Source organism: Haemaphysalis longicornis, unplaced genomic scaffold (genome assembly GCF_048455015.1).
Source record: "Haemaphysalis longicornis isolate Haplotype H1 unplaced genomic scaffold, Haemaphysalis longicornis Haplotype H1 scaffold_14, whole genome shotgun sequence".
Lineage (NCBI taxonomy): Eukaryota > Metazoa > Arthropoda > Arachnida > Ixodida > Ixodidae > Haemaphysalis > Haemaphysalis longicornis.
In genome coordinates, this window is record NW_027526245.1 from 30,003,121 (window position 1) to 30,021,561 (window position 18,441).

An 18,441-nucleotide genomic window follows, 5' to 3' on the forward strand; every position below is an offset into this window, starting at 1 on the left:
CTACTTTGCCGATATTGTTCTATGACGTCACACAATTGTTATCGTGATTTGGGGCCGCGAACTTACGCTACCCACAAGAAGCAGGACAGGACGATTGAAGTGGGGCCTCTAGTTCCGTGTGGTCATATCACTTGATTGCGAACGCCCATTTTAATTACAGATAAATGTTGTAGGGGTGCCCCGAATATCTTTTGTATATTACGTTCATTTTCCTGTTTGCTATTTTGCCTATTTGCCTATTACGTCTCTCTTTTGCCTATAACGTCAGTGTGGGGCAAAGTTTGAAAGTATCTAAATATTGCCTTAGTTTTTGGTAGTTCAAAAAGCGCCTTTCGTGACTTATTTTCTGGTTTGTCATTATGGCCCCTTTAAATGCTGGTTGGCGCACAGTTGTTTCGGAGCGCGGATGAGATGTCCACGGGACAGGAGAGGTCAAAACTGAAGCGCACCGTAGAGGTACATCCAGCAGAACATGCCGGTGATAACGGCGGTGATGATCAGCAGGACGAGGATGACCTGGACGCAGCGTATCTGGAGCTGCAGCGCATTCACGCGGCTGTCCGTCTGGTACGGTGTGTACACGGCTCCGCGGCCTCGGCTCTCCCTGCATGCGAAAGCGGCAGGAAATGCGGTACAGCTTAGAAGCTATGCTAAACATGTGCGCGATGGTGCGTGCGCATACGGGTCGGGGCCAAAAGCAGTCGTACTGTCGCTTGACCCTGGTGCCATATGGGGACTCGTCTGGTCACAGTCCTATGGGACCTACAAATTTGTGACCCACGCACTTGGAAAGCGTCGTGTCCAAATAAGGAAAGTTGTGCTAACGCATAGCATTGTTCGTAACAGGCTGGTTCGCTTCTTTTTAAAACAATTTCTCGGGTATTTTGAAAATTTGAAAATTCGAAAAATTTCTTTTTCCCCAGGACCACCAAAACTGCGGGTTGGATGATATCTGATGCATGGAAGGTAGGTTCAAGGGAGTGTTATTTTGGCTCTTTCTTAACATGCATGCAGCACAATGATGCCGTGAGTTTACCTAAACAAAGGTATAAAACGCTCTCACTGCGTTTTATACATTTCTGAGATTTTGTACCTGCGTTTTATAACTACTATAACTTAACGTTAAAAATTTTGTTCCGTTCAACCTATTATCACATGTACAAAAAGTTTTTAGACTTACAGAGCACTCAATATCAGCTTCGCGAAATGAAAAAAAAAGCCAGACAATTTTAGCTTACACAATTATTCATTTGTCCCGCATCAAAATCTCCAATAAACGTTTCAACTCTGGTCACCAGAGAGACCATGCTATTTCCCTCGAGTTTATCGCCGTAGAGCGCCGATTGAAAAGGCGGCCGTGTGGTTTTTGTGTTCCTATAACACGGATACTCTAAGTAGTGCCTTGTCGAGATGCCTATTAGCCCTTTGTCTGTTAGCGCAGCAAACGTTGATGGTATGAGCATGTTTCGACCAGTCTATTATTTCAAGCTGGGCTGCTGCAGATTGCCCTATGTAGAGCGATTACAGGGAGGTCTGGGCTCCTTGAGCGGTGTTCCCGTCACCGTCCGCACCGCAACGTTAAGCCGAGGAACGGCATTCTGAATCCTAGATCTAACCAGATGGAAGTTCAGCCAATGGCACCAGAGCTGTTATCCTGAACTTTGCTGAGCGCGTCTTTTAAGCGCACGCTTCTGTGGTTTGCGTCGCCGTTATCCTCGTTGCACTTGAGCGAACGAGGAGGACACCGTAGACAGACGAAATAGAGCAAGCAGCAAAGCGGAGGAGGAAAGCATGGCGACCGTATGAGGGAAAGGGGATTTTTCGATTCCTTAGGTGTCATGTCTTATCATTTTGTTTTTCTACCCTGCAGGTTGTCAGTATTAGTGTAATCTTGGGAGGGTGTATTTGTGTTTGCGTTTTATGCCGCTAAATGCGGTGGTGCTGCGGTGTTGTTGCTAGCTGATTTTATTGTATAAACGCGAATTTTATGCATGCGCAGCTTGTACTACAATTTGAATGTGCACTTTTACATGACCTGTACATTAAGGGGCACGGACCCCGTCAAGCCACATTATTGGCTTTTTGTCCGTGCTCCCGGCATCTGTAAGTGTGTAGATGCCAAATAAACAGATTGATTGATTGATTGATGTCGAGAACGCGCGAGACATGCTCGGTAGCGGCGACGCGCTCATAGGCAACGGCAGAATCGAGGGCGCTGTCGTGCGCTCGCTGATGACGAAATCACTTATGAGACGCGCTGCTATGCGCCGTCACTGCGAAGACTGCAGTTGGCGGTGCGCTCGAATGTCGCTTAGGGAGCATCGTAATCGTCCGCCAATTTTTTTTTTACTCTTTAGCAGCAGAGCTGTTTAAGCTTTTCGTGTCGCCGTATAGCGCTACCGAAAAAAAGGTCAAGAGAAAGACGGCGCATTGGAGCGTGCGCCTCGTTAGAAGCGCCTGGCGTCAGCCATGCTTGGGCCACGTGAGGAGCTGGCTAAAACTACGATTAAAAATACTCAGCCATGTGCAGCTTTCCCGCTCATGGCAGCCCTTTCAACAGCGATTACTTTGCCCTTATTTATCGTAATGGAAAGTTATTTTGCGCTGCTAATATTGGGGGTGAAAACTTGCTTTGCGCACAGTTTCAAGACTTGCACGTTTTGTGGCTAGGTTCCTGAGCCATGGAAACTATCCCATAGAAATGCATGGGGAGTAAGATTTGACAGCGAATTGCGCATAAAATATTCAGAATCTTGGAAACTTCTTCCAGTGTTTTCATCTGCACGTTGACTTCTTGCTTTGTGCCAAATATCACTGTCCTGAAGTGGTTTCCCTAGGTTCCTGAGAGATCAGAATTTTGAGCGAGAAAGCTGGGTATGGCACGTGAGCTTGCGCTTCAAGCGGAGCGCCCGGAGTCGGCCAGCTCGACCTTCGGGAACGCTCTTCCGAGCCATCGTGACGTGATCTCTCGTGTGCTCTTCCCCTCGCAGTGAACATCGCTTGCGCATGAAGTGGGGAGCACAGACGCCGGGTTCATAAAGCCGGTTGCCGGGAGTTATAGCGCGTGCTTATGCGGTTCACTTTCGGAGAGATATGGCTGCAGACAAAACGACCGGGGCCCGGCGGTCATTGAGAACTTTTGGTGGCAAGTTGGGAAATCCCTGTGAGGTGCAACAGCCGGGTCTCCGACGGAGGGAGAGGGGCCGCCTTCTCTGCTGTTTCTCCAGCCCTGCACCGCTAGTACTAGAGCTGCTCCAATTTTTTAAAGGCATTTTTCTCCTTTTCTCGCCGAAAGGCATACCTATATTCCTTTTGGTCTGACCGTGAACATTTTGTCTCACACTTGGCCCTGGACAGGATTCCCGTTTGACAACCTCATATATCCTGAACAAACATTGCAAACCCCGTATTTGCAGGAACTAGCCGAAGAATTTGTGGCGTCCTACATTTATTGTGAATGCGTAAGCCCAGTCGGAACTGGAAGAGCGGCGATTACCCGCGACCGTCTATAAGCCTCGAGTGCTGCCTGTAGGGGCGCCACTGAAATCCCCCTAGCAGCCCATTTCTAAAGCAGTCTCGGGAGTCTCCGGCCCGCTCACAACTGTCGGCGTTGCTTTTGCGGCACGTTCGCGTCTGATATTTTCCGTTTGTATGCGTCGAAAATATGCGTTGGAATCAGTCCCTCTATTCGGAAATGTTGTGTATTTACGAGAGTGTAAATGCTTTGGACGCGATTTTAGTGTGGTACATTGGGTCCACATAAGCGCCAGGTGTGTGTCACAGCCCGGCGTCGCGAAATCGGCATATGCATGGAGCTGATTGTAATTTCACTACCCTGAAATTTACTAACAGTACCTTCGTAAGCAGCGTTCGTTCAGATACTCATGCTACGGCCATACACTGCGATGTAAATCGGTTTCGTGTGCTTACATAATCTAGCGGAGAACTCATACCTGTCAGCACGCCAGTTACGCTTCATATCTCAGATATTGATTACTATCCGGGCATACATTTCACGGCCATTCTACGAAAAAGGTACGATGGATAATGCAAATTTATGTGCGGGAGTAAGCACACCACAAAGGATGTACTGCATGGTCGTCTTGTCGCGAGGTGAGCCCTCGCAAATATTCATCAGCTACATATGTAAATCCTCTGCTTGTACTGGCTTCCGCGACTAAACGCTTCCTCGAAACATCGTCATATGGCACAGGGAGTCTGCAGGATGTAGCACAAACGTGAAATCAGAGCACGTTATCAGATACCACACCATTCCAGCGACACCTTTGTGAACTTACTTACTGCGTACTTCAAAAATGTGTCCGCCGAGTGATCACCCGTTCGTTAAAGTCGCAAAACAAAATAAAAGTTAACGTGCAGCGTGTTGGCGGGGTTAATAAAACAGTCATAACTTGATTTCGCTCCGAATTTGTGCGCAACGATAGTTAGGCGCCTCTCCTACCTCACCCCCCCCCCCCCCCTGTCTCTAAAAATATGAGTGCATTTCCTATTAGTTGGTCTTGTGAGTCCTACCTACCTGCTTAAGTTTACACGAACGCCTGTAGCATTTCCGAAGTTGCACTGTTTTTCCTTTCATTGCCGTACGAGTTATCCAGTTTCTTCCGGACTTGCAGACCATTTATTTTTCCGTGGTTTCATTAACGTTCGTAGGTTCTTGCAATAAGGCACCAGTGTCACCAATTTCCAGGCGCAGTGCCTTGAAATATGCTTAACATTTTCGCGTGGCTTATACTCCCATAAAAGGCGCCAGTTATTGTGAGGTATTGGCTAATCACATCTCCAAAACATATTTTTCTACGACGTATATATATTCGATACAAAGAAGCATTCGGTGTCCGCGCTGCAAAACGAAACCGACATCTCACTGTGCCAGTACCAGGTCTAAACAAGGCGACAATAGGATACACTTCCGCCTGACGTATTCGGAGGTGACAGTGGTGACATGCTGCTGCCGTCGCCGACGCCCGTAAGAGCGGCCTAGAAGCGCGCACAACCGTGTCCGCGGAAAGCTCTTCTTGGCGTTCTAGCACTCTACCAGGACGCAAAGATCTATTTTTTTGAAGTGGCCTAAACGTACTATGTGCTTACAGACATCACCATAACAGGTTGTTTAGTGCGCGGAAAGGAAAACAGAAGGGAAAGAGAAACAAAACACAACGTGAGCCGCTACCAGCTGCGCAGCGCTCATCCCGCATCCCGCATGCGCCGCAGAGAAGCGGCGGCAGTCGGCGCAGCGATCGCAAAGCTCGAGGCGTTATCTGCTGTGGCGGGGGGCGACCCTGACGCTACTGGCCAAGCACCGCTGACGATAATGGTAATGAAAGAATGCGCATGGTAATGTCAGTCATGCTATAGGTGGATGCCACTGACTACGCTCCAAATTGTCGGCGTATGTTATTTTGCTCAAGCAGGTGTCTGTACATAGTTGCTGCGCATAAACTGTAAAAATAGAGTTTTGTTTAATTATTGAGTCGTATCTAGCGGTTACAAGGCTCACAGAACCGCATTGTTAATCAGAGAATGAACCAGTATTCACTGATGTACTTGAGCACACTTTCGAGTTTCGCACCGTATGCCCCAATAAGTGTGTCTGCTTCTGAAGGAGGAGCTTCATTCCACGATAACGTTTTGGCTTCATTGGAAAGCCTGTTCTTCATGTCACCAAACTGTGATGCGAACTTTTAGAACTATTTTAACGCAGTTTTTTTGTGATTGCTAAGGCCGGCAGAATGATTATGTGTCTTTAAAGGAAAAGAGTCGGAACGCCTGTTCTCCCCGAAGGGAGATGCAGAGGAGGATAGCGAACGTGCTTCATCGCTCCACGCGAATGCCGGCATCCTGGGCAGCTTTTAACGGCCAGACCTCCCAGTCTGCGTATTGATTACACGTGCGCTAATATTAGTGCGGCTACCAGGACACGCGTCCACAGAATGCAGCGGTCCCCACCTTTGGAAAGTGCACGGCAAACGGCTCCCGCGTCACCAGTGGATACAAGGCCTCGAGAGAAATAAGTAAAACGTGGACGTCCGTAGAGCAGCCTGCTCAGTGGAGCAACCTACCGCAGCGATAATCCTCCGAACCGAAAACCACACACATTATGAATGCAGGCTTTCCAATGTCTCCATACTGTCGGAGATGCAGGAGATCCGGCGGAACACCGCTGCAGTCGTCTGGAAATTCATAATACACCTCGAGCTTACTGCACAGCTATATTCCAGAGCACTGGACATGGTAAGGATAAGCGGAGTTTTTGCATTCGTTGCAAAAAGAATTTTTGTGTTCGTTGCTGAGAACACGCACCCAAACACAAATACCATTGGTCCACCAGGCGGAAAGCTTATCTTCTACATCGTTAAAGAAAAAATGGTGAGTTCAAGATTATCTGAGGAAGCTAAAGCCCGAAAAAAAAGGAAAAATCTTCTCAAACGCCCCTTAAAAACGTAATTATGAGAACACAGAATCATGGTCTGTATGAATTGAGTATGTACGGAGTAAAACATACGGGAAACGTATGGTGCCGTGTCTCGTGCTTAAAAGACAAACACAAAAAACACGACCAAAGTTTCCATTCTGACAAATCCTTCGAATAGCTTTGTTTTGTTAAGGTTACTTGCATGCGTTGCACCTGGGTCAGTATTACACTATATAAATTCCGTATTCCCGTGTTTCCGTACATACGAAGCCTTTCAGCAGGGTAGAATTATTCAAACGCCTTTTCTTCTCTGTCTGGTTTTTCTTACAAGTAAAGTTACCTACACATCGGCCTAGCAATGTAGTTACACCCTAGCTCGTACACCATCAGCGGTGGATGTGGGGTTTTGACATAAGTAGTTTAAGATAACAGTCGTTTTTCCCACGACCGGCACGTACCTGTACGAATGTGGGGCGGCCTCGTGTTGCTGTGCTTCGGGCACCGCGCGCGCCATCCCCATTCCTATCGGCATTCCGCCGAACGGGGGATCTTGCTGCACTTCTGTCTCCTCGTCTGGCACGATTCGCGGGCCCGCGTTGTCCCCCATGGATCCGGAGTCGTCCCTGCCTCCCGATCCGGGGCTGCCAGCCGCGGTGCCTGCAGCGGTGCCGCTGGAGCGGCGATCGTTGCACCGCTGCTTATACACATACAGAAGTCGTCTAGGGAACTTATCAAAACCATTTAAAGCAACAAAAAGTGCGACACCTGTGCAAGCCATCCGTCCATCGTTCTCCACTGTAGGCAGATAGCAGTTCTTGATTTTTCATAGGCGAAAGAAGAGGGTCCACATGTGTTGAAGCGAGGGGGATGTCGTTTGTCTCCTTTTGTTTTTTGTTTTGTACATGAAATTGCTTACGACGCGTTCATTGCGCCCAGAACGAATGAAGAGAACGCCGCAAGGTACGCTAAGATCCACGAAATCTCTATTCAGGGCAAACCCTACGGCGTCAGCGCATATCGTACGGCAGCTCACGATACTGTAGAGGGCGTCATCAAAGGCATTCCCGTGGACGCGAGCGCCGAGAAGCTACATAGGAAGAACATCGTCAATGAGAGGAAACTCCTAGCAGTGGGCGCAAAGAGGATCGGTAGCACGACTACCGTGATTGTGGCATTTCAGGCACCAAGGTACCCAGCTTGGTGCGATACGGAGTCCCCCTAATAGCATTCCACCTCTACAGAAAACAGATCGACGTTTCCCTGCAATGCGGCCAAGTGGGACACCGCAAGGATGTGCGCCCGACCCCCACAATCAAGAAATGCCTCGCGTGCGGGCTCGCAAACGCCAAGGCGGACCATCCCTGTACGCCGAAATGAAAGCTGTGCCGGGCTTTGTCGCTAAACATCAGGTGGTAGTTTGCATTGTGTCATGTGCTGTATGGACGCTTTTCTGAGTCTTCTTCTTGCCGTGGTGTGGTACAAAAACTCAGCGCCAACGGGCACAGTTCGCAGTACCCCTTTATTGATACATGGATGATCAATCATACCGAACCAATAGCAACCACAGGTATACCTACAGCTTCTCCACTGCTACAGCATTCAACAACAAACCTGTTCTTAAATTTCTTGGTGCGTAAACGCCTTTGTTAAATCGTATAAATGTTACCAGCTATAAAAGAACAATAACTTAATAAAGTAAGAATACTGATGAACCACCAATGGGCAGCACTTGTTCTTGCGCTATAAACACGTTCACCACGTGAAAGAACTGTAACTGTCTTGGCTTCTATGCACGCGTGAGAAGTGCAGGAGAACGTCTTTACCTCTGGTTCGAAGCATCAGAGTCTCTTTTGAAGCCAGGAGGGGGAGCCGCACCTGGTTCCCTGAAAGTAAAGCGGGCTGACAATATAAAAACGTTTCCTTTTAGAATACACGTGGAACGCACCTGCTATAGCTTTTTGTCGAAAGAAAACAATTGTTCAAACAGGTCATAAATGCTACATACAAATAACAGGTAGTTTTCATCAAACTAAAGCCATCGCGTGATCCCGAAAGTGTTAGCAATTCACAAAATATTGCGTTCACACTTGTTTAAGAGACACAAAATATTCGAAATGCTAAACGATAAAAAAGCGGATAAAATAACCCGAGTTCGGTGAGACGGAAACATTCATTCATTTATTCATGTTTTATTGCGCGTCCAATACGAGGCTCTTACATTGGTACACAAGTCAGATAGTAAAATGTGATAAAGTGAAAAATAAAAACATCACCAATTCAATTGTTGGCGAATTGTCCTGTATGGTGTGGCGAATTGTGGTGTGGCGTATTGTATGGTGTATGTATCGAATTGTATCTAATTGTATCGTGTATGGTGTAGAATGGCGTTAGCACTTGCTCACCCAGCCTCAAACACGCAAAGTAAAAGTTTTCAACTCGCTTGTTCGTTCCACCCTCGGTGAGGCACCACATATGGATGCAGTTTCAAAAGATAATCTTGTACTAAACACTTGCGAATACAACTGCTGCAGAACGTTGCAGATTTAGCTGTGCCGGAAGCGTGAATCAAAGGCTCCAAGAAAGGTTACAGTTGTGCTCGAGGGACCACCCTAGTTTGGGATCGTTGATTGGCATGGCATGGACGCCGCTTATCGGAAGTGTGCCTGCCTCACAACTGCTTCCACCTCCGCTGAACGTGCAAAGATCACGGGACATGTTACGTACATTCTAAACACCATTGGACAGTACGTGGCATCTGGCATACAAAAAATTTGTGTAATGAGTAATACAGAGTCCGCAATCAGCCTTTAATGTCACTCCCGTGAAGATACATGCCAGATCTTCGAAGCGTCGCTTTATACACTCGGCCAAAGTGCAATGACGGCTTTTTTCTTGAATACGGAAGGTTGGTTTATAACGTTAGGGAACTTTCAAGACTGAATAATATGGGCTAAAAGTATTACGACAATCCAAAATGCTCAGAATGAAGATAATAGGAAAAGAGACCGCGCACGTCAATTGTATTTTTATTGGCTGTCATAAAAGGCAAACCTTTACTTTTGTAGTTTCAGAAGAATTCACTGAAAGGTGGTGCCAATGACGCGGTCAAGCGCCAGAGTTCTATGGCGGTACACACTTCAGGCACTTATTTTATGACAATCAACTATTGAAAAATCGAAACTCAAACAAAAAACCTGCATTGTTGTTCAACCTGTGTAAACAATTGCATTTCAAAGGGATGCTACAATAGCTAGTTCTTGAGGGGCTGGCACACAAAAAATTCAGAGCCTCCCACTCTATGAATGTGGAAGTCAGCAAAGCTGTAGCTGTGGTGTGGTTGTATTTCCCGGAGTATTTCCGCGTACCTCTGCTTCAAACGGAACACCGGGACCTTTTCAATTACCGCTCTCCTGGCTCCGAGCGAACGACGTTCGTCACATATCTGCCCACTTCGTTGCAGATGTCGTCGGAAGATGACAGTCTGGCAGTCTGCTATCGCCCCTGCCACGTGAACACCTTTCTTCGGGTGAACACCACGTGAACACCGTGGCGGGAGAAGAAACGTATTTTTCGCTCCCCCAGCGATAAACAAGCTGGACGTTTGCTAAAGCGAATTTAGGTTTCCCGCGTTCCACTGCTCGAGCGATATCTTTTGGAACCTTTCGATAGTGTTGAGCTTGAAATTGTTGCCTAAGAGGCCTAGGCACTAGGAGCACTTTTTTGTATTTCTTGGTCACGTTATTGCTTTCAAAGTGTATTTTTATTTGCCATAGGAAAAATCAACGGCACATCTATTCTCAAATACATTAACACTGCTGGTACTCATTCGGATGCGTCCAGCTTCGCTCGTCGTCCTTCTTCGCAAAGTGGAAGGGCCCTTTATTTTTCGTTCTGTGGGTGAAAAAAGCCTCACGGTAAAGCCAATTTTATTGCGATTGCTAGAGAAAAAATGGCTGTAATTGTGTGTGCCTTACTAGGTATGACCGCTGTCCATGCTTGAGAGAAATAAAATTCTCTCATACGTTTCACCTAACTTTTCCGCTGGTCATGCACCTCCCCAGAATAAAATGTGTCATGATTTTCAATACAAAGTGCTTCAGTGACCTTGGTCGGAACAAATCATTAAGTTGGAATTATTTATCAACTCGAATGAGTGTGGTTAGAATTACCGAGCTTTCACTGGTTCTGCTCATTTGTACCCAGACATCGTGATGAGATTAAAATTTTTATGTCTGAACACGGAGGGGTGGTAGGTCGGCCATGCACTGTCCCTGGCGTGCAACGCGTGGTTAGAAACTTGAAATAAGCACAGAAAATGTTACTTCGGAAGCATGTGTGCACTGCGTGAGCCACGACCTTAACCACGATGTTTTAAAAAAGCAAGCACACCGATAAGGATTAAAATGCCTGAACAGGCCAGAAATATAGTTGGAAAAGAGTTTAAACGAACATGAACAATCAAAACGCACTTACCCTAGTCTAGATTTTGCAGAACCACGAGAGCCCCTTCTGGAATGAGAAAAGAAACACCAGCGGCAAAAACAAAAAAGGAAAAAAGATCAAAAGATTTTAAACCACGAAAAATTCTTGGAGCTCCTGGCACGTAGGAGGGAACGAATCAGTCAGTCGTTGTTAAAAACGGAGACGCTTTTGCAGACTCGGAGAAACGTATAACAGCAACAGATAACGGTAGCTAATCCAAAATGTCTGTTACAACTCTAGGTTTCTTTGCCCAATTTTATTTGTGTCCATGAATATTCGAAGTTTTACTTTCGCTGGCTTCATTATGGAGAAAAAATGCCAGTAGATCTTGATGCTTAATTACGGGAAAAGAAACAGGCAAGCATACTTGGAACATTTAAACATCGCTTTCCCCCTAACGGTGGCTGCGTTACAGGTAACACTACTTTCGCTTCGATTTCTCACAAAATTTTTCTTGCTTGTAACCCTTCGATGGAAAACCGTAATTGCCAGCTGATCGATGACATCGTAATAGCACTGAGCGGGCATCAGTGCTTTGAACATTTTCAACACGTAGCATGCGTATAACTCAACTCAAGGCAAACGTACTAAAAATGTCATCAATGCACGTATTATTATTTCCGCTGAAACTGTTGTACCTGTCATAACAATTCTTATATCAACCCAGCCATAGGTGCACGTTTAGCTGTTACGTACTGAACAGTCGCTCAAACTCGTTTGCCCTCGCTATACTCGTTTGCCTCGGAAATACTAAAAGTTTTCTCATATCTACAAACAAGCTTGTTTGTCAACCCTTGTCAGAACCGCTTCATGTCGCTAATTTGGTGCGATAACAGGTTATTGCCATATAATATTTAACCATCTTTACTCCTGGCTGCTTAGAATAATTTCCTGCAAGCACAGCGTGACACAACCTTACATCAGGGTGCTGGTTTACCTAAAAAAAGATTTTGACACGACATCACATGAGCCTATCATCACCAGCACGAAACACGCCTACCATGGTAAAGGGATCCCTGTTGAAAATTCCATCAACCAACCATCAAGATTCATTGCTGGAAAGGTTGATTTCGTTTGATGGTCGCCTTGGAAAGCTTGATGTACGTAAGAAACTGTAATGGAAGCTGCTGGAAGGGGACGCTGGAAGGTGCTGGCAGGCATGGTGGCATGCCTGCCAGCACCTTCCATCGTCTTCCACCACCTCCCTCCATGCTTGCGGCGCAATAGCAGCAGATGTTGGCGTGACGGCAAGCTTGACTGCTGAATTGATGATGGAAATCCATTTTCTGAATGAATGACGGCAGAAAGCCAAAATTTATACGAGAGCGAAGCGCTTGTAATAACAGAAACATAGCGGTGGCATTGACCGTTGCGAGAAAATTACAAAAGCTGCCTTTTTGAAAAGGTGTTGCAGAAAACTTAATAGGCACGCTGCGCAATGACGGCAGATGCTGGCGTGACGGCAAGCTTGACTGCTGTATATGATGGAAAAGCATTTGCCGAACGAATTCTGGCAGCAAGCCAAACTTTATTCGATAGCGAAGGACTGATATAATAACAGAAACATAGCGGTGGCATTGGGAATATCGAGAAAAAAAACAATAACTGCCTTTTTGATAAGGTGCCGCTGAAAACTTGGCATATTAGAGAAAAGATACTTTGATTAGTGCTTCTTGTTTTTAAGCCAGAACTTGAAGGGCTTGTATGAAACTGTATGCCCTTTACTCGCCGTTTTTGGTGTAAGGGGGGCAGTGCCGACCCTTACGTTGAAAACATGGCCAGCGTTTTTTCGCTGCGACAGGGTCAAACCGTACGTGTTCATTTTCGCTGTGCTGAGCCCGCGGACAGAACCGTCCGTGGCATGGCTTAAATTGTACGCGGCAGACTACGGGTCTAGCGCTTCGCCGATCCGCCTTAGTTGTATTCAGCTGCCTTGAGACAGATCTAACCACGGTATTATTACACAACATAATTTTCATTCCGGGCGCGCATGCCATTTCACTCATAGCTGCGTTGGCAATCGTCGGGGAGAACGGGGATGTGCGATATCTCTTTTAGGTTGAGATTGCTGGCTACACGGCTCAAGGTGAGCCTCGTGTTGGAGAACGGTGCGTGCCCAAGAAGCGGTATGACTGCCCGAATGGGTTATATACGAGAAGCAGTATACATAACTCACAATATTTGTGCATTCATTGGCGATTCAGTTTAAGAAACCAAATAAATGCCGCTTGTTGGGTCTTCCCTTCCGTTTGTAGCAGTGGTGCAGTGGTAACGCGCTCGCTTTTTGTTCCAAAGGTTGGTGGTTTGATCCTCTGTCGGGCTGTTTTTTTTTTTCGCCGACAGCATGATGTGATTTTTTTTAAACGGAAAACGTGCTTATTCTTGGTCGTTTTTAACCAAAAGTGATTTCCCCCCAAGTGATGTCGGAGGTTTATTCCACAACTTGCTTATATACAGGATAGCCCAACAAACTCAACTTTTTGCTGGGTATGGCAACCTGATCTTTCTATTTACATTGCTTTATGTGTCTATGTTAAAGCCAGAATTTGTTTCGACGCATGTTGTTTACTTCGCGCCTTGTATGAACTGCGTTACGAAATAACAAAGGCACAGCCGAAACCGAAACCCCGGCCTCAGTACTCCACTGCTCCATCCAGCAACATCGCCACGCCATCACGCCGTCGCATTCCCTTCTTCCTGGCCGCCGAGTCGGTGGAGGGTGGAGTTGTACGCCCTTGTCGAGTGGCTTTGTTGTGGTTGTTTTGAAGACATTGGATTATTGTTTCGACGAAGATATGTCGCTTGTGATTTAAGGTAAGTGACTAGACAACTTTTTGCACTTTACTTGTGTATTTAACAGGGCAGGGCTCTTCCGTTCCGTGTTAGACGTCTGCGTGGTCGGTTAGCCCTAATGTTTTTTGACAGCGACTGATTTTGAGGGTTACGTCGTTACGTAGATCTGCCTTTCGACCGCGGATATTGCGTGCGGGAGTAGCAACAGTAGGGCTGTTCGATTTACAGTCCCGGACTCGCCGCCGATTCCCTGAAAGCAGTCAGGCATTCGATTTTCTTGTGTATCCTTATGGCTTGGGGGAATCCTCGGACTCCCGCGGAATATCCGCGGTGAATTGGAGTCTGTAAATCGAAAAGCCGTATGTTTGTGCCGTTTGTAGGCTTTTTGTTAAGAAAGTAGGATCATACTGCTACGTTGGCTAAAAGGCTTGTTGCTCGCAACAACCGATCGCCAATACGCGCGGTCGACCGCTCCAGGTTGAGTTCGCAATTTTTTTTTGTGGGTAGTTCTTTTTAAGGAATTGCAATATTCTACTTCCTCGCATCATTTTTCGTACCTGGACTGGAGTGGTACGCTTTAGGTAACTTTTAGCCGAGGCACATAGGAGTCTACACTACACTGCAGGGATTGTCATTTGTCAGGGATTGTCAGGGATTGTCATGTCTTGATCGTTGACATTGTCACTATGCTGTGATAGTCACTTCGGCCATCCTTACATCCAGTTAATGTGGTATTTTAACGTTCTTATATTCTCGCTTGGAGTGTGAAGAACACCTTGCTCGACACCTTAATATCGCATTTAGAACTTTGAAGGATTAAGGCTAATGCAACTTGCTTGTTGTTTGCCACTCACTTCTATCTTGCAGGCTACTGACTGTTACACCTTGCAGTGGAGATCAGCTGGCATGCCCTACTTGGTGATCTGGATGGACCTCTCATCAGATGTCACTGGCTGTTTTTCAGGTTGGTTACAATAGGTTAGCACCTAGTTCCATACAATTGTAGTGCAATGCTATGACGTGCACTGTGAAATTCAGTTACTAGAACTTGCCTAATTTGACCGAAAGTGCAGTGCTTTGGTCTCATGTCGGCTTCTTCATTTCAGCAATTCATTGCTCTCTGAGTTTGGAATCAGTGAATTTGGATGTATTGTGTTTAACATCTTTATGTATTGTTTAACATGAACCTTTGCTGCCATTGTACATTGGACTGCTGAAACACAAGCACGAAGGTGAGAGTTCTTAGTAAAAAAGAGAACTAGGATGCACATGATGCAACATTTAGAAGTGACACAGCCGCTTGATATCCCCCTTTTGGTGCAGCCCGCCGAATGGTCCTCTCCGCCTGTGAGAACGATAGCTCTCTTTCCCTCCGCCGCGTCGCCTGTGGTGCACGCTATCGGTGATGCGGTGGCGTCAATTCGGAAAGCAGCCACACAATCAGCCATCCGCGCTAGCAGTTCTTGGTTCGGCTGTAGTGTTATTGCGCTTTGTCATGCTTCACTTGAGACACCTTGCTATCAAATATTTACGTGGAGTAGATGCATAGTCCTTAACATGGCATTGCACTGTTCAGCTTGTTTTACTGGAATTTTCGATTCTGTAGCGTGTTCGTGACCTTTGGGCTTTTTCTGAAGGAACTTTGGGCTGCTGATGACGACAGGCGAAAATATCAAGGTGGCATGGGACAGCTTAATTTTTTCCAGGTTCGACTCAATGTGCGATCAGCTTAGGAGCCAAACTGGGTTCACAATTGACAACTTTTGTTGGATCTTAAAGAGGGTCTTGAGAACAAAACATTCCCTAATTTTCTGCATTCCATCAAACATCCCTCTCTCTCTCTCTAGAAAATTTGTTCTAATGTTCTTAATGAGGTGGTTTGGTCAAATAAAAGGAACGATGGGTCATTTTGCCGCGCTGGATGTTGCAAAACATGCTGTAGTGTGTTGTCAACCGACAAGCCTAGAAACATGGCGCTGTTTGTCTGGTGGCTGTCTGTGACAATACGAATAATGAAGAACCCCACCTCTTACACAGAGTTGAGCACACTAAAATTCAGGTTACGGAGCCGGTCATGCTTCATGTTCCCGGTAAAAAAATACCCTAAGGGGATAACGTCAGCCGTGGAAAGCCCCCGCAGGACAAACCAAAGGAGCCTGCAGGCTATTTCAGTGGCACCGCCGGTTCAAGGTTCACAGCTTATATCAAGGCCGAAAATTTGTCGACTTGGCAGCCATAAATTACTTTTTCCTGCATTGACATTTCGTCAGTAATCAGGCTGCAGTATGGTTCTTTTAGTGACCGCAAGCTTTGTCCCTCCACTTGAAGCCGTTCCTTTATTAGGTTTGTTACTCGAGTCTCTTGCAGAAGGTCCGACAAGATTTTTTGTGTGCATTGACACGGCAGCTTCAGCAGTTTTTTGCCCCTCACATGCTCGTATCCTTTACAAGAAGTCGCCGTCCACAACACTTTTCCGCAACGTGGGTTCCTGCCTAGTCAGCGCGCCTTATCACTATTGATAATCTGTTCCATGGCAAATTTGGCACACACGTTCTCCTTGTGCGGCTTCCGAAAAGGTCTTTAGTGCTTGCACAGCTCGGTTGTCCTCATAGTATTGAACTTTCTCTAAATTCATCACAAGTTTGCTGAAGTTTTTGCAAGCGTTCGTTTAGTCTGCACTTTCATCTCAAGACTGTGTGCGTTTCTTTTTGTCGCTTCAATGCATCCAGCCAGGTTAAATGTCATCTGGCATTCTTCACCTTTCAATTTAACGTGTTCCTAACCTTCAACACACTCGCCTGAAGCTACATTTTCTTGCGCCTGGTATTCGCTGGCTGCACTTTGAGCGTAGAATTCTTCTAGACGAGGGTGTTTTGCTTCTTTCCTACCTGCTGCTAACGCATGTTCTCTTGAAATTCTCGCTTGCATGCATGCACGCTTGCATCTTACTAAAATCATTTCCCGGGAAAGGCATTGCCACCATGCGGTGGCTTTTAGAGCAGTGCCGGTCAAGAGCACCCTTCCATGACCTGAAGGGAGTCCTAGCAGGGTGGTTTCCACTTAATTTGGTGAAAATGTTCTTTTTCTGCAGGCTTTCGATTTTTATGGCAAAGAGGAATGGCAGAAGCAAGGGACCACATCGGAGTGACCATCTCAGAATGTTTAAGGAGGTATGTAAAATGTGAATATACATTTGTTTTGAGTTGATCTGGATTGTATAAGCTTTAGTGTGTAACTCAGTTTTTTTTCTTTTCAGCTGCCCACCTGTTCGAAGATAGTCACCATATTTGATATTTAATGATAACATATTCAACGTTAAAACCAAGTTTGTTTTGTGTAATATTTTTAAGCACCCCAGCACACACCTCGAAGCTCTCATAAAATGGTTAATAAGTTTTCAGAGCATTGTAGCAGTATAGCAGAAAAATGATCACGACATGAATGGACAGAGCAAAACGCATACGCAAGCTTACTTATTTGCTGCAAATCTTATTTTATAAATTTATTCGCAAGAAAGGAAACCAGTTTTTAATTAGCATTGCATAGCACCTTTCCTTTTCGTGTCGTCATCATTTTTGTGCAATTTCGCATATCTGCCGTCATACCGGCACTTAACTTGCCAGCATCGACGCTACCATTTCCGTGAGCTACCGACGCATGCCGTCAGCTACCGCCGTACCGACGTCTTCCAGCATGCCGTCATCCATCACCCTGCCAGCATGCAGTCATCTGCCATCATGCCATCATTAATGCCATTACCATAATCCACCATGTTGATGTTTGATGGATTCCATCAGCTCCACATTTTCAATAGGGATGCTCATTTTCATTAAGAGCTTCCTCCACCATGGAAATTTCGGAGTGACAACAGGCATGGTTAACCCTCAAACATACACCACCGACATAGGAATACCCCATAACTTCATAATTTTTGCGGTGCTTTTAACTGTTGTCCCGCATCCTGAAACGAATAGTCGATGATACACCTCACTTTTTACGAGATGACATCATAATCTGTACCGAAGCGGATGATTGCGAAAGTAGAGAAAATTCATGCGCTGAACTACAAATGCGCTACTCAGTATTGAACGAACTATTTGTCATACGGGAACGCAAGTAACACCAGAAAAAATGCAATTTTTAATAGTAGGTACTCCTTTAACGGGGCAAGCGAAACTATCACTGACGTTGCAAGGCGGCCACCGTAAGCAAGCTGCTGCCGGTTGGATAACGCTACTCGCCGTTCCTATCAGCTCCAAATGCGGCCCAGACGTGTGGCTCCGGCAGTTTACGCCTACGTGGAAGAAAACTCTCGACCTCATAAAAATGTTCTCCAACCACATTCGGAGGAGTGGCGAAGATATCGCGTGCATCTTGGTATAAAGCACACTGATTTCCAGAACATGCTTCTGGGGCATGAATTTGCACTAACACAGATTCAAGCTCAGAAGATCGAAAGCCTATACGTGCAAGCCCCACGTGTAAATACAGGACTTCCGAACCACACAAAAGCGAATGAACTTCACAGATACATCCAAATTCCTTGCTTCAATGGCATCACTATAGAGAGCTCGCAAGGACCACGCAAGACGCCTCTTCACCACACAAGGCCACCATCATCTTCACCACGACGACAGGAGATTCCTACTGGATGACGACGAGGATCATTACAGATTGATTGATTGTAGGGTTTAACGCGCCGACGCAAAGCAGGCGATGAGGCGTGCCGTAGT

The 18,441-nt window shown here is 46.2% G+C and overlaps 1 protein-coding gene and 1 long non-coding RNA gene across 3 annotated transcripts in view; one reads left to right on the forward strand and one right to left on the reverse strand.

The window, feature by feature from the left end:
- LOC144164825 (neprilysin-1-like) overlaps nucleotides 1–7,040 on the reverse strand; it is a 67,263-nt gene extending 60,223 nt beyond the window's left edge. Inside the window, exons 1-3 of the mRNA XM_077695086.1 lie at nucleotides 6,892–7,040; nucleotides 930–952; nucleotides 450–593 (exon numbers count right to left, since the gene is read on the reverse strand). Of these exons, the coding sequence (XP_077551212.1) occupies nucleotides 450–593; nucleotides 930–952; nucleotides 6,892–7,040 (316 nt within the window). The remainder of the gene's footprint in view (nucleotides 1–449; nucleotides 594–929; nucleotides 953–6,891) is intronic.
- A 7,355-nt stretch (nucleotides 7,041–14,395) lies between these two features.
- On the forward strand, nucleotides 14,396–17,166 carry LOC144165020 (uncharacterized). Of its 2 annotated transcripts, none has more exons than XR_013321312.1 (3): nucleotides 14,396–14,686; nucleotides 16,800–16,878; nucleotides 16,965–17,166. It is a non-coding gene; the product is annotated as an uncharacterized LOC144165020 (long non-coding RNA). The 2 variants fall into 2 exon arrangements; XR_013321311.1 differs by having other exon boundaries at nucleotides 14,396–14,672.
- The last annotated feature ends 1,275 nt before the right edge of the window (nucleotides 17,167–18,441 follow it).